The sequence below is a fragment of the Mirounga leonina genome, unplaced genomic scaffold (assembly GCF_011800145.1).
Source record: "Mirounga leonina isolate KUSES-001 unplaced genomic scaffold, KU_Mleo_1.0 Mir_125, whole genome shotgun sequence".
Taxonomy (NCBI): Eukaryota; Metazoa; Chordata; class Mammalia; order Carnivora; family Phocidae; genus Mirounga; species Mirounga leonina.
The window spans coordinates 68,150,067-68,176,851 of record NW_023270305.1 but is presented as its reverse complement, the minus strand read 5'-3'; the positions used below and the strand labels follow the sequence as shown (position 1 = coordinate 68,176,851).

At 47.1% G+C, this 26,785-nt stretch overlaps 1 protein-coding gene across 6 annotated transcripts in view; it reads right to left on the bottom strand.

Annotated features, from left to right (window-relative positions):
- The window catches only part of THADA (THADA armadillo repeat containing), a 323,874-nt gene that overhangs the window by 5,859 nt on the left and 291,230 nt on the right, over positions 1-26,785 (bottom strand). For all 6 annotated transcript variants that reach the window (XM_035001673.1, XM_035001675.1, XM_035001677.1 and 3 more), the window contains one exon: positions 4,575-4,744. In XM_035001673.1, the coding sequence (XP_034857564.1) occupies positions 4,575-4,744 (170 nt within the window). The remainder of the gene's footprint in view (positions 1-4,574; positions 4,745-26,785) is intronic.

Sequence of the window (26,785 nt, the reverse complement as noted above, 5' to 3'; positions counted from 1 at the left end):
CTCCCTTCCACCTGCCCCAAGACACATTCTTAGCACATCCAATTCACAACAGTCTCTTATGATCCTTTGTATTTCTGTGGTATCAGTTGTAACCTCTCCTCTTTCCTTTCTGACTTTATTTACTTGAGCCCTCTCTTTTTCTTGGTCAGTCTAGCTAAAGGTTTGTCTATTTTGTTTATCTTTTCAAAGAACCAGCTTTTAGTTTTATTGATGTTTTCTATTGTCTTTTTAGTCTCTATTTCATTTATTTCCACTCTTATCTTTATTATTTCCTTCCTCCTCCTAATTTTGGGTTTTGTTTGTTCTTCTTTTTCTGGTCCCTTGAGCTGTAAAGTTAGGTTGTTTGAGATCTTTCTTGTTTCTTGATAATAGGCATTTATCACTTGAACTTCCCTCTTAGGACCCCTTTTTCTACATCCCATAGATTTTGTTATATTGTGTTTCTGTTTTCATTTTTCTAGGTGTTTTAATTTCTCCTTTGATTTCTTCTATGACCCAACAATTGTTCAGTAACGTGTTGTTTAATTTCCATGTATTTGTAGTTTTTCCAGTTTTATTCTTATAATTGATTTCTAGTTTTATACTATTGTGGTCAGAAAAGATGCTTGACATGATTTTTATCTTGTATTTATTGAGACTTGTTTTGTGGCCTAACATGTGATCCTAGAGAATGTTCCATGTGCATCTGAGAAGAATGTGTATTCTCCTGCTTTGGATGGGATGTTCTGTATATACCTATTAAAGTCTATGTGGTCTAATGTATTGTTTAAGGCCAACATTTCCTTATTAATTTTGTTTGGATGACCTATCCACTGATGTAAGTGGGATGTTAAAGTCCCCTACTATTATTGCATTACTCATAATTTCTTCCTTTAGGTCAGTTATTATTTGCTCTATATATTTTGGTGCTCCTATTTTGGGTGTATAATATTTATAAATGTTATATATTCTTGCTGGATTGACCCTTTTATTAATATGGTCGCCCTCTTTCTCTTTTATTACAGTCTTCCTTCTAAAGTCTATTTTGTCTGATATAGTCTAGCTACACCAGCTTTCTTTTTGTTTCCATCTGCATGGAATGTAATTCTCCATCCCTTCACTTTTGGGCTGCATGTGTCCTTACTTCTGAAGTCTCTTGCAGGCAGTATACAGATGTATCTTTTTTTTTTTAATCCATTTAGCCACTCTTATGTCTTTTGATTGGAGAATTAGTCCATTTACATTTAAAGTAATTATTGATAGGTATCTGCTTATTGACATTTTGTTAACTATATGCTGGCTGTTTTGTAGGTCCTGTATGTTCCTTTCTTCTTCTTTTGTGGTTTGGTGACTTTTTTTTTTTAAGATTTTTTATTATTTATTTATTTGACAGAGAGAGACACAGCCAGAGAGGGAACACAAGCAGGGGGAGTGGGAGAGGGAGAAGCAGGCTTCCTGCAGAGCAGGGAGCCCAATGCGGGGCTTGATCCCAGGACCCCGGGATCAGGACCTGAGCTGAAGGCAGACGCTTAACAACTGAGCCACCCAGGCGCACCTGGTTTGATGACTTTCTTTGTGTTTATATTCCTTTCTCATTTTCTTTGTGTATTTACATACATATTACATACATACATATTCTTTGTGTTTGCTGTGAGGTTCACATGTCATCCTATGTCTATAACAGTCTATTTTAAGTTGATAGCAACTTAAATTTGAACATATCCCAGAGCTCTACATTTTTACTCCATTTGATATTTTTGATGTCACATTTTACATCTTTTTATGCTTCCCTTAATTATTGTAGTTTTAGTTCATTTTTTCTTTTAACCTTCAAAGTAGCTTTGGAAGTGATTAATCTACTACCTTTACTATATACTTACTTTTTCCAGTGGGATTTTTATTTTCATATGTTTTCTTCTTATTAATTAGTGCCATTTCTCGCTCTCTCTCTTTATTTTTTGGTGGGCAGCAAAGCAAGGTTTATTGAGCGATAGCAAAGTGATAGTACAAAGCTCCCAAGGAGGGAGGGGACCCGAGGGAGTTGCCACTGGAGTTTCTAAGTCTAGGGATTTTTATGGGCTTGTTGGCAGGCCGTTTTAATCTGATTAACCCTCCCTGCACCTGTCATCCAATCAGATTTTTGTCACCTATCTATCATATGGGAAAAGGTGGAGGGTTCCTTCCAGGGTGGTGTAAAATCCTTTTAAGGGTGATTTCCTTAGGGCTGGGGGGTGGGAGGCGGGTGTGTGTGTGTGGCTTGTCCCTGCGTGCCTGCCTTCCAGCTATCCTTCATCACTCCCCTCTCTGAAGAGGTAACCCTAACTCCTGTTAGGAAGAAGGGTGATGACCGATCATAGCTACTTCCTGTTGGTCAGGGGCGTGGAATGGGGCGGCAGTCAGGGTTCCTTTCATCCCATCTTAATTAGTGCCATTTCTTTTCAACTTAAAGGAGTCCTTTAACATTTCTAAGCCCAGGTTAGTGGTGACGAACTCCTTTAGTTTTTGCTTGTCTGGGAAACTCTTCATCTCTCCTTCCATTCTGAATGATAACCTTGCCAGGTATAGTATTCTTGGTTGGAAGGTTCTGAGTATGTCATGCCCCTCCCTTCTGGCCTGCAAAATTACTGCTGAGAAATCTGCTGATAGCCTTACAGGGTTTCCCTTGTACGTAATAATTTGTTTTTCTCTTGCTGCTTTTAAGATTCTCTCTTTAATTTCTGACATTTTAACTATGATGTGTCTTGGTGTAGATCTCTTTAGGTTCATCTTCTTTGGAATTCTTTGGGCTTTCCTGGGCCTGGATTTCTGTTTCCTTTTCCAGCTAGGGAAGTTTTCAGCCATTGTTTCTTCAAATTAGTTTTCTGTCCCTTTCTCTCTTCTCCTTCTCGGACCCCTATGGTGTGAATGTCATTCCACCTGATGCTGTCCCATAGCTCTCTTAAGTTATCTTCATTTTAAAAATTTGCTTTCCTTTTTGCTGCTCTGTCTGGATGAGCTCCGTTGCTTTGTCTTCCAGCTTGCTGATCCATTCTTCTGTTTCATCTAGTATGCTGTTGAGCCCTTCTAGTGTTTCTCAGTCCATTATTGTATTCTTTGGCTCTGTGCCTTCTATTTGGCACTTTCTTATATTTTCTCCTTGTTGAAGTTCTCACTGTGTTCATCCTTTCTTCTTCCAAGCTCAGTGAGCTTTTTTTTTTTAAGATTTTTATCTATTTATTTGAGAGAGAGAAAGAGGGGGAGAGCACAAAGGGAGAGTGAGAGGGAGAAGCAGACTCCGCCCTGAGCAGGGAGCCCAATGTGGGACTCGATACCAGGACCCTGAGATCATGACCTGAGCCGAAGGCAGATGCTTCACCAGCTGAGGCACACAGACACTCCAGTGAGCTTCTTTATGGCCATTACTTTGAATTCTTTACCAGGTAGATTCCTTATCTCCACATCATTAAGGTCTTTTTCTGAGGTTTTGTCTTTTCTTCCATTTGGAACATATTTCTGTTTCCTCATTTTGCTTGACTCTGTGTTTGCTTCTATGTATTAGGCAAAGCAGCCACCTCTCTCAGTCTGGAAGGAGTGGTGGCCTTGTGGGTGATGAAACTTCTCCTTCAACCTTGCTCCAGTTCTTGGTTGTCTCTTGAATCTTTCTGATTGTTTAAACCACCTGATTTATTCTTATTATGTCCCCATTGTTGAGGGTGTGCCAAGACCGGTCAGTGTTCCAAGGGGAGGAATCTCTTTAGCACCTGCTTTCAGGCTGATTGGAAGCCAGACCCTTTGGCAGCAGCTTTTAAAATATATATAGTACTGTGGGATGGCAATTGTAATCCTTGCTGGCCTCCAGACCAGGAGATCTAGAGGGGTCCCCTGGGCAACTGTTGCAAAAATTGGGGCTCCAGATGAATGTATTAGCTTTTTTCTGGGAAGTCTCATGGAGCTTTAGCAAGGCCAAGGGGGCATGCAAGGATGTCACCTCCTGCTTATGTTCCCTAGGAACGCCTCCTGAGCCTCTAAATGTGTGGGAAACCTGAAGCCTGTCCCTCAGGCTGAAGTTCCAGGCTATGTAAACAGGCTTTTTTCCCATGAAGACTGGGGTTGTGTTTCAGTCTGCTGTCTGTGCAGTGCCCTGGGGGTGGTAGACTGCCAAGAACTGTATTCCTGATCACTACCTTTCTGTGGAGTTCAGGATGCCAGCTCCCTTGGCCACCAGGGCCAGGCAATCAAGGGGTGTCCTGAGTGTGGAACAGCCATGGCTGCTGGCTTTAGCTGGGCCGTCGGAGAGTGTAGGGGGTGGGGAATGCCCACCGGCTTCAGAAACCCAGGAGGCTCTTTCAAAGTCCTCTCCCCTGGCGATCTGAAGACTGGAACACCACTGGAACCCCAAAAGTCAGCTTGAGAGATGCCCCAGCACCCCCAGCAGCATCTAGCAGGCTGCTGTGGTCATTTGGAGACTTTCCTAATCGGTTATTGATCTGTATGTGAGCATCCAAAGGACACTTTCAGTGGGCATGTGAAGCCTACGTAAGCCTGATTAGCTGCATCCTGTGGGTTCAGGCCACCAGTCTGATTCCACCGCCACTGCCCTGAGACCCTAGGATTACCTGATGTGTGCTTTCCACGCAGACCACGAAATCATCACCCTCTCCCAACAGCCATCCCAGCAGGACTGGGAGTCCAGGGGCCAGCTGGTCCCACTGCTGCAGCAGGTCACACAGCACAGCCAGGGCCAGAGGCAGTGCAATTGAAGCGTCCACCTGGCAGAAGGCAAATTCTGTGGAAACGAGAGAGAGGCGAGTGGTGAATGTGCTGCTCAGGGCCAGCCCAGGGAGGCTCTGCAGGACTTTGGCAACGGGAAGGCGCTCAGGTCAAATCATGGCCACCAGCCTGCAGGGAGGCTGCTGGGATAGGCTCCAGAGGTTATAAATCCATTTCACTCTGCTGGAAGGAGTCAGAGGCCCAAACCCCACCATTTCCATGCCCCCCATCCCTGTGTGGTCAGAAGCAAGCCCACCTGCAAGATGAGACATTTAGCTCCTCTCAGCCCATCTAGTGTAACTGGAAGGATCTCAGGAAAGACCCAGTGTCTCCTCTGCAGGCCTGCCACAACGCCTGAGTTCTACTGGTTTGCCCCTCCCTCCGAAAGCAAATCCCGATGGCCACATGACACATAAACCTCTTACCATTTTAGAGCAGGGCATCAGCAAACTTTTTCTTAAAAGGTCAGAGAATAAATATTTTAGACTCTGGGGGTCTTCAAGTCTCTGTCACAACTCCTCAACTCTGCTGAAAGCAGCCACGGACAATACGGAAACTTTATGTTCCAATAAAATTTGAATTTCATAGAGTTTTCCCATGTCATAAAATATTCTTCTTTTGATTTTTTTCCAACCATTTACAAACATACAAACCCCTTGTAGTGCAGAGGCTGTACAAGAGCAGGGGGCAAACTGAATTTGACTCACATTTTGCTGCCCTCTGTCTTCTAATTTGTTTTTCAGACCCTCGTCTTTCTCGGTGGCTGGAAAAGGATGCGGAGAGAGTAGAATGGGGTGCAGAAAAAGGAAGCAGGTGCTTTGGGGAAACCATTGCTTACTTCATCATTTTGCCTTAGACAGTCCTAAATATGGGTTTGAAGAGAGGCTCTGGGTGTTGACACTTCCGCTAACAACCCAAGGCCTCCCACTCCCAACCTGCAGGAGGTCTGAGACACAGGACTGCAATACTTCCATAAAATGAACCTCTTTGGGTCCCTCCATGCACCAGGGCCTGTCTTTCGATGACCCACTTCTGTTGAGGCCTCATCGTTCCCTAATCCCCATCTCCAACTCCAGCACACAGATCTGGCCCTGACTGCTGGCCCCCACAGAGACTTGCTCAGCACACAGGGAGAAGGCTCAGAGTCTGGACTGAAAGCTTGAGTTCTCAGGGTACTGAACTGGGCCAAGTAGGATGCCCCCCCTCCACCCCCCGGGCCTATTAGGTGCCAGGCCCTAACCAAGTACTTTCTGTTCACTCCTTTGACATCCTATGGGTTGGGTATTGCCATCCCTACTTCACAGGTGAGGAACCCTGGGCTCAGATTAAGCTACTTGTATATAGTCACAGTGCTTTAAGTGGATATAAATAATCAGAATGGGCAAAATGTTTCATGGTGCCTGCAGAGCACAGATTTGGAGAATTAGCACCAACATTCCAGACATATAGGTCTTCCCAGTGAGATAAGCAGGGCTGGGGACCCCGAAGCAGAACCAGTATTACTACCTGGAGCCCACCCAGCAGAGCCTAGAATCATGGAAGCAGCCCCAAGACTGATGTCACCATCCCCAAATCAATCCCCCAGGACCCCTGCCCCTTGGTGCCTCTGCTCCCTGGAACCAGGATTTAACCCAGGCAACAGAAAAAGAAGACGGGGATGGGAGAGAAGCAGCGAGGAAATGTGCATTTCGGCTGTAGGTCTTGGACATGTGTTGGTCCAGCCTTTACGTACAATATAATCTCTATTTTTATCTCTACCTGACTCCTCTGTGTAGTTCTCAGATGGTTTAGAATCTGTATGGGGAGGTGGTACAATTAATTAGCATCTTTCATACCTCAAAGAAATGAAAATATACATGAAGACCAGCATAGGATTAAACACGTAGCAGATGCTCAGCACATTCTCGTGTGTGGCTCCGGAAGTCATGAAATCTTTTCCTTTGCCCCCATCTTTATTCAGTTTGAACACTAACACAAGGACTGCCACAAAGAAAGCATTCACTAAATGGTTAACTAGGGTTACTGGTGATAATAATGAACACTGGCCTATCTAACCCTTACTGCTCCCACATGAGCAGGGAGGTATCCTTATTTAACCAGTGAGGAAGCTATGCTTATGGGGAACGGATCCAAGTTTGTACAGTGAGAAGTGGCGGCAGTGAGCTCAGTCTGCCTCAGCCCAGAAGCTGCCCCTTCCCCACAGAGAGGCCATGGAGAAACAGCCCATGGAGGTGAGGAAGTCACACTGGGCTTTATTACTTTTATTCATGATGCCACCAGGAAGGCCTGCTGCACTTGCCCCACCTGACAGGACAGATGTCCCCCATCCTGTACCATTTTGTCATGAATTGTGCTTAGGAAGTGGCAGGAGAGTGACGGGCATGACAGAGGCACAGGGGAGTGTTGGTGTGATTTGGCTGTAAGTGGATCCAGAGAAAATGAGAGCTGTCCAAATACTGACTCCGCCAGATGAAGAAGGAAGGGGAAAGAAGCTGGATGCGGGAGGGGAGAGAATTAGCTGGATTTAAATCTGCTTGAGGGGCCAGATGTACCCCTCCAAGTTTCTTCTTTTATCACTTTGCCCTGAACTAGGACGGCTTGGCCAGAACAACCCAGATTGCTACTGGCCAAATGCCTTGTGAAGGGAGGCAGAAGAATGGGAGAGGAGTTTTTTAGCTAAGGATGCAAGCCAGCCAGGCTCTCACAGGCTCACCAGTCCATCAAGGAAACCAGAAAGCAAGTGACCAAGCAACCAGTGCATCTGAAGAATCTGCCACATGTCCAGAACAGCGAAACAATCTGGAAAAACACACAGAACTGGAACTCACACTTCCTGATTTTAAAACTTACTACAAAGCTACAGTAATGAAGACAGTGTGGTGCTGGCAAAAGGACAGATATATAGATCACTGGAATAGAACTGAGATTCCAGAAATAAACCCTCATACTTACATTCCATTGATTTTTTTTTTTTTTTGGTGACAAAGAGTGCCAAAACAATGGTAGGGAAAAAACAGTTTTTTCAGCCAGTGGAGCTGGGACACCTGGGTATCCATCCACAGGCAAAAGAATGAAGTTGGACCTACCTCAGAGCATATACAAAAATGGACTCAAAATGGATCAACGGCCTACATTTAAGAGCTAGAACTATGAAACACACAGAAGAAAATACAGAAGTGAAGCTTTGTGATCTTGGATTAGGCAATGGTTTCTTAAATAAGACATCAAAAGCCCAAGCAACAAAAAGAAAGGTTAGACTTCATCAGAATTGCAAACGTTTGTGCCCCAAAGGAACAACTCATAGAGATGGAGCATACATCTGCAAATCCCATATCTGACAAGGGACGTATATTTAGAATACATAAAGCACTCTTAAAACGAAATAAAAAGATAACCCAATGAACACATGTGCAAAGGATCTGAATAGACATTTCTCCAGAGAAGATCCACAAATGACCAATAAGCACAGGAAAAGATGCTCAGCATCAGTAACCAATAGGCACATGCAAATCAAAACCACAGTGAGATACCACTTCACAACCATTAGGAGAATTATAATAAAAAAGGCAGATAATAAGTTTCAGTGAAATGTGGAGAAGTTGGAACTCTCAGACACCGCCGGTGGGGATGTAAAATAGTGCAGCCGTGTTGGGAAATAGTCTTGAAGTTTTGCTCACTCCTAGGCATAGACTTAAGAGAACTAAAAACCATATGTCCGCACAAAAACTTGTACTTGTGAATGTTCATACTAGCCAATATGCAGGAAAGAATCAAAATGTCCATCAACCAAGGGATGGACAAATAAAATGTATATCCATACAATGGAATATTATTTAGTCCTAAAAAGGAATGAAATACTGATACAGGCTACACCACAGATGAACCTTGGAAAGATGCTTAGTGAAAGAAGCCAGACAAAAAGACCATGTATTGTATAATCTTTTTTTTTTTTAAGATTTTATTTATTTATTTGACAGAGAGAGACACAGCGAGAGAAGGAACACAAGCAGGGGGAGTGGGAGAGGGAGAAGCAGGCTTTCCACTAAGCAGGGAGCCTGATGCGGGGCTCAATCCCAGGACCCCGGAATCATGACCTGAGCCTAAAGCAGACGCTTAACCAACTGAGCCACCCAGGCGCCCCCCTACTGACTTTTAAAAATTTTTTTTATTTTTTTAAAGATTTTATTTATTTATTTGACAGAGAGAGACAGTGAGAGAAGGAACACAAGCAGGGAGAGTGGGAGAGGGAGAAGCAGGCTTCCGGCTGAGCAGGGAGCCCGATGCGGGGCTTGATCCCAGGACCCTGGGACCATGACCTGAGCCGAAGGCAGACGCTTAACGACTGAGCCACCCAGGTGCCCCAAGACCATGTATTGTATAATTCCATTTATGTGAAATATCCAGAATAGGCAAATCAGAGAGACAAAAAGTGGATTAATGGTTGCCAGAGGTTGGAGAATGGGGAGATTGAGGAATGACTCCTGATAGAAACAGTGTTTCTTTTTTGGGTTGATGATGAAAATGTTCTGGAATTACACAGTGGTGATGGTTGCACAACCTTGTGAATATACTAAAACGTATATATCCATAGGCTTTCAGTTGGTGAATTTTATGGTATGTGAATCATGTTGGGCCAGGGGGCAGCGGGAATGTGGCAGGCTGAAAAATGGCTTCCGGCCCCCAGAACCTGTGAATGTTACCTTACTTGGAAAAAGGGTTTTTGCAGATGTGATTTAGTTAATGGTACTGAGATGAAATAATCTTAGATCATCTGGGCGGCCCTTAAATGCCATCGCCAATGTCCTAATAAGAGAGAGCAGAAAGACACACGGAGGAGAAGGTGATGTGAAGCCACAAGACTGGAGGGATGTGGCCTCTGGAGGCTGGAAGAGGCAAGGAATTCCTTAGAGCCAGATTCTTCCCTAGAGCCTCCAGAGGAAGTGTGGCCCTGCCGACACCTTAATTTTGGACTTCTGGCCTCATGAGGCCATAAATTGCTGTTGTTTTAAGTCACCAAGTTTATGTTAATTTGCTGTGACCACAGCCTCAGGAAACGAACACAGGGAGAAGCATGGGTTCTTTCTCACAGTGACGAAAATGGCCTGAAATCCACTGTGGTGATGGCTGCACAACTCTACAAATAAGCTACAACCAGGGGGTGACTTGTGTGGTGTGTGTATGGCATATCTCAGTAAAACAGTGAAGCTGAAAAATCTGCTATGTGTACAAGTTGGTTCCGATTGCTGGGCACACTGTGTGCCCTGAAAGAGCTTGCAGAACACGTGAGCCTAGACCAACACTTAGAGCCCTCATGCTTGCTTGTAGGGCCCAGGCCTCAGGTGCTGGAGGACTCCGCAGAGGTGCACGGCTGCTCAGTGGGTGGGGAGGGCGCCTGAGAAGGCTTCCTGGAGGAGCCGGGCCTCTGCCTGGCCCTTCCCGAGTCCGGAAGTAGGTGCCTAGGGTCTTCCCTGTGGCCAGCACTGTGCTGAGTACTGTGGGAACGCAAGGCAAGGAGCTGACATCTCCTGTCCTCAAGAAGGTGGTAGCCTGGGAGGGGAGGAAAAGCGAAAACTCAGGCAGCAATGAGACATCTGGTGCTCAATGGAGTGGTCTGCATTCTAAGAGCTTCAGGAATCAGGGGAGGGAAGAGGTCAGTGTAGGCGAATAAATCGTCGCCGCCCGCCCCCCCCCCAATGGCTACACAGCTAAGGTGAGAGTCAAATATGCCCTAGACCCTGCGGGAGGGCTTTAAGGGGGTGAGGTACACAGGTACACACTCTTGTCTGTGGTAGGCCTACGACACAAGGGGGATTAGCATTCAGTCATTTGGAAGTGAGCTGGAAACCCACCGAATCAGCATTTAGAACTAGTTAATCCTTGCCTTCTACCCTCGTGAATGATTAACTTGGGTGGTCCGGCTTCTGAGCTGATGCAGTGTGGACATCATCTTGCTACTGCCCCCACCACATGGGGCTCTTCTGCCAAGGCAGACACCTGGCTAACGGAAGACCTTACTTGCTGAGACTCCTGAGGCAAGCATGGGGAGTCCCACAGCCCTGCCGCCCATGTTCTTTCCCACTCCTGTGATGAGGCCCGCCTTGGGGCTGGCAGCTAGAGGCAGGCTTCACACTGCGCTGGATGCACTCCAAGTCCCAGGCTTTGAGGTGGTCTTCAACCACACTGATGAAAATGAAAATGCCAACGTCGACTTTTTCCAGGTGCCAACCTTGAGCTTGAGACCGTGGACTGAAGTGCACTGATTCTAAAGTTATCGTGGGGGGAGATGCCTTTTAGACTAAGGCCATTGGTCAAGTCTCCTTCCCAAGAGAGGCCAAGTCAGCACAGTAAATGCTGAGTAAATGGAGATGGGTTGAGTGTTCCCTGCCCCTGGCTCTGGAGCATCCTGTTCCAGGCATTTGTGGAACTCCCTCAACCTTGCCATCCAACCATCTCTCCGTCCACCATTCACCCATCAATTCAAGCTTCTATCTGCCCATAGTAGTTATTGTCACCTGCTGTGGGGGGGGGGGGGGGGGGGGAGAGGGGCACTATGAGAAACACGAGGAAAACCCCAGTCCCTTCTCTCTGAGAGAGGAGTGTCGTCAGCAGTGAGCTGACACACGAAGGGTCAGGAAATAGTCCAAGATGGTGTACGACAGGGACTGATGATATCATTAGTAGCAGTAATGAAAGAACAGAAAAGGAAAAAAAGTGTGGGGAGTGGGATTAGGGAGCTTCATGGAGGGAAAACTGGGCAGGCCGAGGATAAGGGGCCACGCACAGCTGGGGCGAAAGGGAGGAGCGGGGAGCACAGGCCTGGCCCCGAGGAGGGGCGTCTGCCAGCTGAAGTTGAGGCGAAGCTGGAGGGCCTGTGTGGAGCAGGCCTGGGGAGGCTGCGGCAGTGTTGGAGTAAGGGAGTATTACTGTGTCTTCTTTTTTCTGACGAAAATATTTTAAGGATGCGCTAGGCTGTTTCCAGACGTCATTATTTCTGGTCTTCTCCACAGACTTCTTCACTTCCCCTCAGCAGAGCAAGAGCCTGTATTTTATTTAGTCATGAGAAACAAGTGTGGACTGCCGCTTGGTTCGACTGCTGACTCTGCCGTTTGCCTCTTCCTGAGGCTGCCAGGCCCCCCTGCCCCCCGGCCTCTCCCGGTCCTCTACCCTGGAGCGCGTGGCTCTCTGCTCCTCGGGGCCCGCAGAGCCAGGACGCAGAGGTGCGATTTCCTGGCATGGCAATCAGTGACAGGACTTCAGGGCTCTCCCAGAGGTCACTGTGTCAGCCTTTACCACTAGACAGAGCTCCCAGACAACCCTTACCTGAGGCAAATGGCCCAGAGGAAGGTCTGTGTCCTAAGGAAAGAAAAGGGGCAGCATCTCTAGTTTTGAAGAACCCAGCAGGAAGGCTGCGTGTGGGAACACGGGTACTCGTGATATTAGTCTCTGTTCTTTATCTGAGTATTTAAAGAATTTCATCCAAGAACCAAATGTGCTGGTCAGTGCTCTCAAGGGCAGCTCCAGCCCCAGCCTCGGCGGACACTGGGTCAAGTGCTAGGAGCGTGGGCAGCACTGAGACTCCGGCCCACCCACTCGGTGCTCCAAGCTGGTGCCTCCGGGCTACAGCCAGCCCTTCCCTCCCACTCCCAACCTGGCCGTGGTGGTCTGGAGGGGAACTCTGACTTCACCTGGCCCAGGCGCACCCCTCTTCTGCCTACTTCTTTTTCTTTCTTTTCTTTTCTTTTTAAAGCCCTGGGAGCTATAGCTTAAAAGACAGTACACAGGAGGCCGAACCCAACCAAACACACAGCTCAAGGGTTCTAAGGCCCCAAAGGGCCCCTCAGAAACATCTGGACAGGGGTGCAAATGGACTCTTTGTGGTCTCCACACAAGTCTGGTATGGCTTACATGGTTTTTTTAAAAGTCAGGCGATTTCTCATAAAAATCCAAATTTCTAGCATCTTTTGAAAATTCAGAGAATTAATTAGCACCTGGTGTCCCCGGCCTGCATCTTAACGTGGTAATAGATGCCTGGAGCAGAGCAATGGCCGTGCCCTACAGGACGCATCGGTTCATCCTACTGCCTCCCAGCTCACTCCTGCAGCCGTGAGTTTATGACTCCTACACCCGACTACTGAGGAAGGCGACGGGTCCTGAGCCAGCCCCTCATCTTCACAGACGGGAGCACCAAGACCTTCTACCAAAGCCATCCGATCACCAGTCTCCCCCCGGAGCTCTCTGGGTCTTCTCCTTCCCTCCAACTCTTGTGGCTCTGGTTTGCTCACCATCCCCACTGTCTGATAGATCCTCTCTCATCCTGACTTAGCCTACTCATCCCTCAGGACCCAATTCAGGTCCTGTGGTCTAGATTTTTCCAGCCCACTGTGACCTTTCTCTGCTCATATCTGCACAGCACTCAGTGTGCTGACAGATGGTGAGAGAGGGCATTCTGTGGCTGAGCCCTATGTCTTTGCTTTTCCCAGGATCATCCATAAAACAGCACTGGGCACACAGCAGATACCATCCACTTGGTACTTGATTAGAGCCATGTACTGAACAATTTACTTAGGACTTGTGTTTCCCCAATAGGAAACCTCCAAGATTGCAAGACTCAGGTCACACATGTAGACAGAATTACTGCTGCCATTCTACGCCTGAGGTTACTGAGGGTTAGAGAAGTCACTTGATCAGGATCACACAGGTGAGGTGGTAGGGGCCACATATAAGCCTGTGTACTTGACCATTGTGCTAAGCTGCCTATACATGTTGAATGACTGTATGGATGGACGAGTAGACTGATTCTTTTCTGTTTGTGCCCCCATCTGTTCTTTGTCCCTCTGCACCCCACTCAGTGCCTCACGGGCTGACCTTTATGGACTGCACCACACAGGTTCCCTATCACCTGGCTTCTGGTGGAATTCATCTAACGGGGAGGGGACGCTGAGAATTTGGAAGGTAGAAAGAGAGAGAAGCTGGGTACTTCTTTCCTGCAACCTCCCCCGTGAGTCACCAAGGTTCTGGCCATGGCTGCACCATCCCGTTCAGCTCTCCTTGAGCTCAGGAAACCCCATTCCCTCCGCTCTCACCTAGTCTCTGGGGCCTCGACATCACTTATGGCTTCCCTCCACCTGGTGGTTCTCAACCTCAACCAGAGATGATACTGCCCTGCAGGAGACATCTGTCAATGTCCAGACACAGTTCTGGTTGTCACAAGTCAGGGGAGGTGGGGCTGCTGGAATGGAGTGGGTGGAGACCAGGGATGCTGTGAACCACCCTACGAGGCACATGATACCTCCCCCAAATGTCAACAGAGCTGAGGCTGAGGAGCCCAGCCTTACCCCTGAAATAGTCTGCAACCTTACACAACTGTAAAAAGTCCCTGTGGTGAAGTCTCTCCAGTTCAGTGGGTGGATGGATGGAACTGTTCAGCTCATCAGGCAATAGGGGCCTACGTCTCTATTCCAGGCAGATGAGAAGAAGCTCATCTCCTTTCATATTTTTTCTGCAAGGCAATCCCTAGCTCCCCACCTCCTCATCAGCTCTCTGGGCAGAGAGGTGGCAAGAGGTAAAAAGCAGCTGCTTGAGACGAACAGCTGACCACAGAGCCCTTTCTGTCTGGAGGTGCAAACATTTTCCAGGTCAGAAGGGAAAGGATAAAAACACCACTTGAAATTCTAAAAATAGTTGGGGAAAAACCTTTCAAATATTAGTAATTTGCTTTTTCTTAATTTTCTAGCCCTTTTCCATAGGGAACAAATGGCCTGGATTCCCCGAAGTTCCTGTAGACCCAGCTCCACAAGACCGAGACCCCCCCAGATGCAGTCAGACGCCCGACGTAAACGTTTTCCTGGTGACCCATCACGAAACCAGAAAACATCCGGCAGAACTTTTGTTTTCATTTTAAAGAAAAGATATATTTTTGAAAAAATGTTATTTTTAAAGTTAAAAAAGCTATAATTTAAAAAATGTGGGCCCACCTCAAATCACTGGGTAAATAGATGTAGATTTTCCCCTAATTTTAAAAATGGATACAGCCAACATGAATAAAAACAAATAAGCATTTCATAGGAGTTAAAAGCGTGCACTTCTTACTTGGGAGGGCCATACTTCACTGAAAAGGGGTTGATAAAATAAATTACAGCTGGTAAATAGCACACTCAGCTCAAAGCTTATAAAAATGCTTGCCATTGTTCACTTCCAACCACACCAAAGAATGAGGAATGGATTAAACCAACGTCACTCTCAGGCAACAATGGCTGTGAAAAAAACCGGGTTTCCCTAGGGGCATTCAGCCCAGGGAGAAGGGGAGCAACACCCACCCGCTTAAACCTTTCAGGGTACTCAGTTGTACCCAGTTTTGTGTGCAACTCACTGTCTTGTTCCTTGTGGCTACCTCCAAAGCCCAGTGGGAAAGAGTAAGATGCACATGAGCTTTGTCCATGGCTGCTCCAGAGCAGGCGAATGAAGGCCTGGTGTGTGACAGGGTCACAGGGTAAGGAGTGAGTTGGGTCCAGACCGGAGATGCTCTGGACAACAGCATCTGGCCCACACCTGATGCCCTTGTGCAAGGTGCAAAGTCAGGCCCTCCCGCCAGATGAGCCCCACCCTCTCCAGCAGCACCTCCCCTGCACTCTGCCTGCTCCTTGGTGATTTCGCTCTGCTGAGCCTCACAAAGTGTTCAATCACCTCCACCTCTTTGTGGAAGGTAAGCACCTTGTGCTTATTCCTTTCTGCTAGGACACTGACCCCAAAGCACTCTTCCTGGAAGGGGCAATCTGAGCCCTTCTCCCCATTTCCCTGATGCTGCCCGATGAGCCAGTGAGGAGGTGGGGTACAATGAAGATGCTTACAGACTGAGAAGCCCTCCTGGAGGGGGGCCTAGGCAACTTGAAGTCTCCTTCTGCCATCAGCCTCCTCTTCCTCTGCCTGGGCAGAGTTCAAGGGATCTGCGGACACGTTGTACATTCCTCAGTGACCAGCTTGGATCTCACCATTTCTCTTTTCCCTCTCCTTGAAGTCATTCCAGTTTTCTTTAGTTTATTTCACTTCTTTCTCTTAAAGGAAATTTCTTCTCAGTCCGAGCTCTGAAGACAGACTAGCTCCTTCTGAGTTCTTCCTAAGCTTCTCTAACCCTCAGCGCCACTACCCACCTCCCTTACTCTCCCCCTGGTCCCCTGCTCTCATTCTCAACCCTTTCAGCTTATTCGGGGCTTGTGGTGGGAGAGAGGAAGAAACCAAATGACTGATTCATTTCAGCAAAGCTGTCATGAGCACGAGGCACTGTGCCAGCCAGGAGCCAGAACTCCTCATCCAGTCTAGGCATGGGACACAGGGCACAGAGCACAAGATGGGGGTTTGCCCAGTTCCCCCAACACACTACTGGACCATGGAAGATAGTGGTACAGATGGTCCTGAAGTGTAACTGAAGAATAGAAATTGGAAATCAGAAAAATTCAGGAAGATAATTTTTGTCTCCTGAGGATATGACCACTACTATCTCCCAGCCTTATCCAGAATCCAGAAAGTTCCTTCATAGGTACCCCCTCCTCCCTCTCAGGCTTTTACAGCTCTACGTAGAACAAAAACAGTCCAAGGTAATATAGCAAGTTCATCAAGGTATAAATGATCCCTAAACTCACAAAGTAATTTTAAGATTTATAAACAGCGCTCAAAATGTTAAGTACCTGTGATTTCAAAGTTTCTGGAAACTTTGTATCTTTTTTTTAAAAAGATATTATTTATTTATTTGACAGAGAGAGACACAGTGAGAGAGGGAACACAAGCAGGGGGAGTGGGAGAGGGAGAAGTAGGCTTCCCGCGGAGCAGGGAGCCCGATGCAGGGCTCGATCCCAGGACCCTGGGATCATGACCTGAGCTGAAGGCAGACACTTAACGACTGAGCCACCCAGGCGCCCCTGGAAACTTTATATCTTGAAACTGAGTTCACTCCCAGGTTTCCAAGGGCCTTTCCTATCAGTCCTTTGTGGCCAGGACTCCCTTGAATTGCTGCCCACCTCCCAAAGGCATCGGAAACCATCTGCTGGCCATGGTCCTGGGCTGATGGGAGTGGGGTGGCTGAGGCTGGAGAAGGCTGGGGTGAGGAAGAGGAATGGAGAGGCCACAGAAAACCTCTCTTCAACAACAAGCCTAGGAAGAGATGACAAGTCAGAGAATACAGGGCAATGAATGAGTTGGGGTTTTAGCCAACTGAAAAAAGGAGAAAAGGTTGAACTGTGGTATAGTGGATTTAAATTAGCTGCTAGGAAGAGTGCCTGGGTGTTCTGAGGCTCCAGAACCCACTGCCCAGAAGAGTCCACTGCTCCTTTCCTCTTGGGACCAGTCTTTGGTGGGAAGGGTGGGGATGAGAAAGAAGAGAAACTCTGGGAAGAAGTGGGTTGTGTTTGACCTGGAGGATGTTTTGATCTAGCCGTGAATGTTACTGCTGAAAATAATCAACATACAACTAAATGGACAATGGCTAAACAGCACATGGCAAAATTCACAACTGACCAAAGAAGTAATTTTGTTAGTAACACTGAAAACACAGATAATAACAACAGCAACAGAAAAAATACAACTGCCAAAATCTAAAACCCAGGTATGATAAAATGCTTTTTACTTTTATTTATTATTTATATTTTTAAAAGATTTTATTTGTTAGAGAGAGAGAATGAAACAGGGGGGAGAGAGTGAGCACAAATAGGGGGAAGGGCAGAGGGAGAAGCAGACTCCCCACTGAGCAGGGAGCCCAATGTGGGGCTTGATCCCAGAACCCCAGGATCATGACCTGAGCCAAAGGCAGATGCTTAACCTACTGAGCCACCCAGGCATCCCTAAAACGCTTTTTATTGACTAAAATTTCTGACTAAAAAGTCAAGTCTTTGTTGTTAAATTTATACCTAAAAGAGCTGATACCTAAGAAAATATGGGAGAACTTTAGAAATGGTTTAACTGCTCCGTGTAGAAAATTGATCAAGGAATTCAATTGGCTTGACAGAGTTACAAATAATTTCTTGATGAAAATTAATCGGTGTTGGTATAATCCAGATGAAACTGTGTATTTAGCTAGAATTTCAGACTTTAGTCGTCCGTCAAGAAGGAGTAGCCTGCTCCTCCAACCTCCCTGTCCCTAGACTCACCCCTCCCGCCTCTCACCTGACTGGACTCTGGCAGCGGGTGCGGTGCTCTGGAGCCCCTCGGCCTCTCCACAGCCCTCCCCCCTGCTACTGGCTGCCCTGTCTTCTCAGGGGCATCTTGTCCTCCGTCATCACCTCTGCATGCAGGTAGCTGTCCTGATGATGGCATCCCGCCTCTCCCTCCCCACTGCCGCTCCTAGCACCATCCTCACCGGTCTTCCTTTAAGAGCAATGGTAACCTTCTGACCAGCCTCCCTGCTTCCAGTTTTGTCTTCTTCTCCTCCAAGCTGCCCTCCACCCTGTAGTCAGGATTATCCTTCTAAAGCCTCCTTTTATAAAAGCCCTCAATGGCTCCTCAAGGCTGACTGTCCTAATTCCTCAGCCTGCAGGGCTCTTTCTACCTCTCCCCTGCCCCATCGCTAGAGGGATAAATCAGTCTATAGCTCCCCTCCATCACTCCTCCATCACCAGGGGAATGGCCGTACCAGCCACGGGGGTTTTAGGTTCATGCCTTCCTTTATTCTGGACAACTGAGTTCCTTTCTCGCTAAATTTCCCCCTGCCTTAGTCCAATTTTCTACTGGCCCCCAAGCCCCTTAGCACCCAACCCCTTCCCCAGACTGTCTTTCTTCTGATTACCAGCCTCCCTTTGGTGACCTTATTCACTTCCAGAGAGATTCCGGGCTCCTCAGTCTTATTCCTTTAGTTTCTTTCCAGATATAGCAGAATGAGGTCAACATGTCTTGGGGGCTAGGGCTGGGCTGGTATATGTCTACTATTCCTTGACAGAGTGGACCTAGGAGAATGTCCATTGAGAAGGGACCTCCAGGGGCACCTGGCTGTCAGTACAGCAAGTGACTCTTGATCTGGGGGTCATGAGTTGACCCCACATTGGGCAGAAAGCTTACTTAAAAAAAAAAAAGAAGGGACCTCCAGTTCCTCAAAAAGTTAAACATAGAATTACCATATAATCCAGCAATTCCACTCCTAGGTATATACCCAGAAGAACTGAAACCAGGTACTCAAACAAAAACCCGTATACTCATGTGCATAGCAGCACTACTCACAATAGCCAAAAGGTGGAAACAACCCAAATGTCCATCAATAGATGACTGGATGAACAAAACATGGTACATCCATATAACAGAATATTACTCAGGCATAAGTGAAGTACTGATACAGGTTAGCATATGCCATATGGATGAACCTTGTGAACGTTATGCCTAGTGGAAAAAGCCAGGCACACAAATATTATATGATCCCATTTACATGAAATGCGCAGAATGGGAAGAGTCGGAGACAGAAAGCAGACTGGTGGCTGCCAGGGGCTGGGAGGGAAAGGAAGGGCAGAGAGTGGCTCCTTAATGGACACGGGTGTTTTTGGGGGGTGAGGGAGCATGATGGAAATGGAGGGGATTGTTATACGGTATTATGAATGTACCAATTGCCACTGAATTTATACTTAAGATGGTTAATTTTATGTTACGTGAATTTCACCTCAATAAAAAACAAAAATAAAAAAAGAAAGGATCTCCTTGGGAATGGAGCCAGAGAGTGTGCCAAGAACACAAGATGGTAGGTAATTAAATTCTGTGCCCCTGTGGCTTTAAGAAAATGGGGTGGGTAAGAAAGGACCTGCTCAGTGAGTAGTGCTCCCTAGCACACACTTCCCCAAGACTGACCTTGAGCAGGGGTGTGAGGGGGCGATGGATAAAGGTACACATGGGGGTTAAATGAGGTGTACATGGGACTAGCCCTCCCTCCCCACTGTGGGGCCGGGCTCATACAAAGATGAGAGATTTAGGACCTGGAGGACTAGGAAGGTGGCAAGTCTAGGAGGGTGGTCTGAACAGTCACTGAGAGGGAGCCCTCGCTTTCCTGCTCATTTGGTAATAAAGCAAGACATATTACGTCTAAAAGCACCTGCAAGGTAAGACTCCTATGTAAGCGGATCCCGTGAAACAGAGTTTTATGCAGAGAGCAGGGATCAGATCACAAAGCCATAAGGAGAAATCTCTTTACCCAAATTACACAGATCCACTTGCCTGGTTTCCATTTCATTGCCTGAGTCTGTTTTATAGTTGTGCTTTTTCATGAGAGCTCTTAAGGAAGGCTATTCCCTGATGTCATGCAAAAAAAATGTCCGAATACAATTCTATTACTGAGCGGTGCTTTTGGAAGAGAACTCAGCCACAAAGCTTGCTGGTGTCCTGTTCCCTTCCCTTTAAAGCCATTTGTCTGCTCTCTAAAAGCAGAAGCCCTCAATCCCAGCTCTCCCGGTCCCTCTACCCTCAGAGAACCCAGTAGCACCGACGCGGGAAATGCACGCAGCACTGCATACCCACGGAGCTGGAGAAGTGGGCGGGCGGGCGGGCAGGGGGGTGGCCGGTTGGGGCATGCCCAGCACATCAAGTCATTGTGTCTAATGCTGCACATCCTACAATCAAGGTGAGGGAACAGAGCCCCCATTTACTGGCTTTTCCAGGAATCTACTCTAAAACCTCCTGCCCACTTCCTCCCTTACGCTCAAGCCTCCTTCAGATTTGCCCTCAGGCTTGGGGAATGGATTTTTCTTAAAAGCTTTTATAAAAAACACCTCTCCTCAATCAAAATCTGTTCTACTGTGAGCAGATTCTCCACTTTTTTCATCCTTGGCTCATTTCTTCCTCCTCCTAGCAGGTTACTCCTCACTTTCCTGTAGAGGCTGTTACTTCTTTCCCTTGGTCTCTGACTCAGATCAGCACCTCTCTCCTCCTCTCTCAACAATCGGTCTCCCTTGAAGCCCATAGTAGCTACCTCCCTATTTCTGTTAACTTCAGCTAGAGACCTGGCCTTTCTCAGTGACACAGAGTTGTTGCCAGCCCACTGGTAACCTCCACATCCGTAAACATGGCCCTCCTAGAATTTGGGTTCACCATTCTTTTTTTTTTTTTTTTAAGATTTTATTTATTTATTTGAGACAGAGAGAATGAGAGAGAGAGAGCACATGAGAGGGGAGAGGGTCAGAGGGAGAAGCAGGCTCCCTGCCGAGCAGGGAGTTCGATGCGGGACTCGATCCAGGGACTCCAGGACCATGACCTGAGCCGAAGGCAGTCGCTTAACCAACTGAGCCACCCAGGCGCCCGGGTTCACCATTCTTCAACCTCCTCAATTCCACTACTTTCCATCTCCGATTTCACTCCACTCACAAGCATGATGGCAATCTGAGAACCTGGCATCACTCAGAATTGTTTCAACTTCAAGATCTCAAGTTCTTTTTTTTTTTTTTAAAGATTATTTGTTTATTTATTTGAGAGAGCAAGTGAGTGCACGAGCAGTGGGGGAGGGGCAGAGGGAGAAGCAGACTCCCCACTGAGCAGGGAGCCTGACTCGGGGCTCGATCCCAGGACCCTGAGATCATGACTTGAGCCAAAGGCAGATGCTTAACTGCCTGAGTATCCAGGTGCCCCTCAAGATCTCAAATTCTAAGGCTTCTCATCACTTTTTGTTTGTTTGTTTTTTTTTTTTTTTACGACTTATTATTTGAGAGAGAGAGTGAGAGAGTGTACAAGTGGGGGCAGGAGCAGAGGGAAAGAGAAGCTTCAAGCAGACTCAAGGTTGATCTCATGATCCATGAGACCATGACCTGAGCCAAAACCAAGAGTTGGACACGCAACTGACTCACCCACCCAGGAGCCCCTGTTTTGTTTTTTAAAGTAGGCTCCAGGCACAGCATGGAGCCCAGTGAGGGGCTTGAATTCACGACCTTGAGATCAAGACCTGAGCTGAGATCAAGAGTCGGACGCTTAACGGACTGAGCCACCCAGGTGTCTCCCTTTTCATCACTTTTAAACTAACATCCCCATTGCCAACATTCACTGAGCACTTATTACACACAAGCACTATCATAAGTATCTCATATGTATTAATTACAATGACCTTTTGAAGGTTTTATGAGGCTCATTTTATAAACAAGGTAAGCGGAGATACAGGTTAAGATACGGGATTTAAACCACGTAGTCTATTCACCATATCATGCACCATATGGCCTAATATCCCCAACCTAACTGTTTAACCTTCTACTTCTTCCACTGAGACAACCCCCTCACACGAAGCCTGACCACATCTTTGACCCTGCCTCTTCTCTCAGGCCATCACTTGCCTTTCTTTACATACCCTGGAGTCCCTGGGTCCTCGATCCTCTTCTAGCCCCCAGCCCCCATGTCAACTTGACCTGTGCCCAGCATCAACAGTGCTCCATAACCACCCTTCCTCAAACCCAATCCACCGCTCTACTCTGGGCCACCGATTCCTGCCGAAGAGAGGCAGTATGCTGATTAGGCTCTCCATAAATTTAAGCTATTCAATCTCAGCTGGCCTCCCACTGGCCCCTGGCAATTCTTTCATTCATTTTTTGGTGACCCCTAACTGAACCTTAAATGAACTATTCCAACCTTCTCCCTGTCCCTATATCCCACTCCCTAACCGTTACTCATTCTTACAGATAATCTTGCCTTCCACAAAGGATATTCAACCTAAGCTCAAACTTCTGTCCTCCCCAACTTCAAAATTTCTCTAATGATTCTTTTGAAACATTAACTTAAGGCAGAACAGGGCCTAAGAAATGTCATCTTAGAACAAGAGAGTAATGTCAATATTTATATGAGAGATAGCCCTGGAGAGGGAGGAGAGCCTAAAGACACATGAGAGAAAAGGACCTCATGGCTGGATAAAGGTCACGGGGATGGCATCAGGTGCTTTGCAAAGAATGTGTGGAGGTGAAGGAGCTTTTTTTTTTTTTTTTTGCTGAGTTTGGAGCTGGAAAGGGGTGGGGAAGGAAAGACAGATGATGTTTCAGGGTAGCCTCCTCTTACTTCTGAACTCCTTGAAGTTGGCTTCTGACCGTCCTACTAGACCTTCTCTTTCGATTCTCCCTTCTGATATTTTCTCAGTCCCTATCCTCCTTGCCCTGGCCTTTTGACAGCGTTTGGCATGACTCACCAACCCTGTCCTCTTGATAGTTTTTTCCTTCTGTGGCTTTCATGACAATGGAACCTCTTGATTTTCTTCAGAAGTCTTCATTACTTCCTTGGCTGGCTCCCCTCTGAAACTATTACAATAGCCTCCTATGATGGCATTTCTCTCTCTCCCCACCTCCAATCCATCTATTTATCTCCCTCATTCAGTGCAGATTTATTGAGCCCCTACCATGTGCCAAGCACATGGCAATTATGAAACTGTAGCTGAATTAATCTTAATGCATAGTTCTGGTCACTATTTGTTCAGAAGTTTTTACTGGTTCTCTCCTGCAAATGATATCTGGATTCTTTGGCCTGGTGCTCCAGGTTTTAGTGGATAGCTGCCGTTTTTGTGGCCTAGCTTCCATTCGTCTTCTCTGGATGGCTGGACCCCACTCTCCCCCTACAGCCAGCCCCTCCGTATCTTTTAGACCATGTGGTTTCGGTGGGGCCAGCCCTACTCTCAACTCCAGGCCTGGGCACCTGCCCCAGGTCTAAGCCAATCAGGGTACCATGTTCCCTGACTCAGAGATTAATTCCAGGATGTGCCTAGAACCCAACTGACAGCCATTAAGAAAGCATTTAAAAGCAAAGGAACTGTATTGACATAGGCCTTAAGTAAACGATGATGTAAAGGCGAGAGCTGTTGCAGCCGTCTTACAAGTCCAAGGGCAGTGAGAGCTTATCTGAAAGCAGAACCAACCAAAGAACAGAGGGGAGAGACAGCAAGAAACCAGGTCCTTGGGACACTGTTTGAACCTCTGAATGATGGCACATCTGAATCCAGCCCTAGCCCCAGGATTCTCACTTATATGACCCAAAATGCCCCTGTGTGCTGAAGGGGGTTGGGTCAGACTCTGTGACCTTTGCATGTGAAAGAGTCCTGCTTGATCCAGGGCTCCTGCATTGCATCCCTGCCTCCATCTGACCCCACCCTACTCGTGCACTTGAGGCTTGTACTATACTAATTTTTCTTTTTCTGAGCAGGCCTCACACTTGGCTGCCCCTGTCTTTCTGGAATGCTGCCCATCTTTCCTCACTGAAATCATACCCACCCTTTAAGGTTCACTTCTAATGAAGCTTCCTCCAAGCGGCCATTCTTCTCCAATTTCCCCCAGTGACAAATGTTTGTTGAATATACAACCAAACGAACAAAAAATAACACAAACAGGGCCCAGTGGGCGTCGGGTGCTCCAAACTGCTGTACAGAGCTGGGTTCCAACAATCACGTCCATCATCCCTCAGGGCCTGGGATTTGTTTTCTCCATCTCCCCCCAGTCTAAAATCCCTGCTTCCGACCCTCCTTGGCCTATCCTTTGCCCAAACATTTTCCTTGGGAAACTGGCTTTTTAGAATGCTAAGAGATATTTAAAACAAAACGGAAAAATTCCAAACTCCAAAACCAACCAAAGGTTAAAACAAAAGATTTGGCTATTAAATAAGTTTGGAAAATTCTGGGTTAAACGAAGGTGGTTTTTTGGTTGGTTGGTTGTTTGAGATGCGGTGGTGGGGACGGGGGCAGGGCATGTAGACTCTTCTCCAACTTTATTGGTGAAACAGGTACCCCAGGGCAGAAGGCAGTGCCACTTTCTTCCCTGCAGACAAGCTTTGGGGTGTAAGCCATGTGGGTTATTTTATATACACATATAAATATCCTATCCTTTGTTCAAGGTGCCTATTTGCTCTGCACAGTGACTATTATGAACACAGAAAACTCTTCATTGTTAAATATGGCATGCTAAGTGGTTTTGCTTTCTGGAAAATGTCCAAACCATAATTATTAAGGGACTCGAGCTGCTGAGGAATTCTTGCGTTACAAGAGGCTTTGATCCTGCTCCTGCCTTCTTCCCCTGATCCGAATTTCCACGGGTGTGGCTTATTTGTATTGTTTCTCACTGCTGTGGGGCAGCGAGCTTCGAAGGTGAGGACTACACAGAACTCCCAGGTGACTGGGGTGGTGGGGAGGGGGGCAGCTTGGGCCCCACAGCAACTGAGACGAGGCTCTGGCTAAATCTCTGTGTCTTTCGGAGCCCCAAATGGCTGTAACCAAGGGAATGCACAAGCTCCGGCCAAGTATCACAGTCGGAATGCTGTGGACTCTACTATTCAGTTTCCCACACATTCTGGGAAGCCCAGATTCTTCAGCCTCCCTCATTACCGGGTTTCCAGCTGGGATAAAGCCTCCGAACTAGACGGCTGACATGACTTTGCTCAGCAAAAGGCAACAGGCTTCGGGTGGGTGAGGCTTTGTTATTTTATTCCCATCAAAGTGGAGAGATCTGGTCCAAAATTCTTTGCACTGCCATTTGGCCAGTGTCGACCTCCAACTCGCGTATCTGCCTCCTCCACAGACAGAGGAGGACACCTCCACTCGGCCTTGAACCGTTAGGGCAAACTTTTCAAAGAGCCAGACTCCTTTCTACTGAAATATATGATGAAATGGCAAGGGGGACAGATCTATTCCTTTAGCTTCTTTTAAATCTTCCCCTGCCTGAAAGTAGAGATAGGAAAGAACACCCAGATGTTTGAGTCCACGACAGAAGGAATAAAAAGACACCTTCCAAATAAAGTGCTGAGGTTCTCTAATCGGATGAATGAAAAGGATTCTATAACCAACAGCAAGTTACTGGCTTTCCAGCATTAAAAAATATATATATCATTTAGCATTTGGATTGGGGATGGAACCTTGTTCACTTTCTGACACTTGTTTTTATTCATATTTTAATATAGCTTTTCCGCGAGACATGTGATCACTTCCATTTTACAGATGACAAAACTGAGGCCAAGTGAGTAGAAGCAACTAGTTCAGGACAGAGACCACTCTCCAACTCCCAAATCACTATTCTCTCTCCCAAATGGCACTGCCATTCACAGGTGTGCTTCCCAGATGGGAAGGTACCTTCTGGGTCATCCTGCGGGGAGAGCAGGGTCGGGGGAGAGCAGGGATGGAGAAACAAGGGCAGGGAGAGAATGGGATTAATATAGACATCAGAGTAGCTCAGGGCAGCAACTAGAAAACAGGTCCTGATTCGGGGCAGCTTAGAGAATTGCCCTGCCCCCACCTGTTTTGGGGAGGAAGCCAGAATGAAGTTGCCCTTAAGAGTCTGCTTCATCGGGAGAGGCAGGGAATGGAAGCAGAAGGCCACCGGGGCCCTAGTTATTAGCGGCAAACCATGCTCTTCGCTGTCTATCAGAGGAGGCTTCTTGCTGGGAATGAGTCCAGTGATCAGTCACAAGGAGGAGAGAGCCGTACTCCGCTCCAGGCAGCTGGGCCCAATGCCAAAGGCTAGGCTTTAGGCCAGTACAAGAGGCTTCTGAGCCCCTTCTCCCCTGAATGGGTCAACTTAGCAGGATCCCCCCTTGTCCCCCACTTCAATCTCTCCCACTCCCACCTTCCCCACTGGCATCCATCTTAGGAAGATGCATGTGAATTCACTCTGGAAATGGGAGACCTTTTTTCCCACTCAAGGTGAATGAAGGTCAATGATTCACACAGCTAAAAATGAACTTAAGGCCACCTATCACTAAAAGGAAAATGAAACACACACACAAAGTTAAATTCCCCTGCTATTTAAATTATAGCAAGGAACATAAAACCTTATTTAGTAATTATAACCAACCCTCAAATATGTAAACTTTAATGACATGTTACGGACCAGCGAGAGCAAAATGAGGAAAAAGGAGGAGAAGTGAGGGCAGGGGAAAGCCACAGACTAAAAGAGGACGACAAGAGGCAGGAAGTGAGGTGAAGTTCAGAAGCAGGGCAGCAAATGAGAGGAGGGGGAGGCACAAACAGGGGGATGGGGCCATTCAGGAGGTTCTGGTGAGGTGACTTGTGGGTAGCGATTACTTAAACTCCTGCTCATCTTTATCCTTAAACTTGCAGATGCCCCCTCTTGGAATGCAGGAGCCACAGAAGCCCACTGGA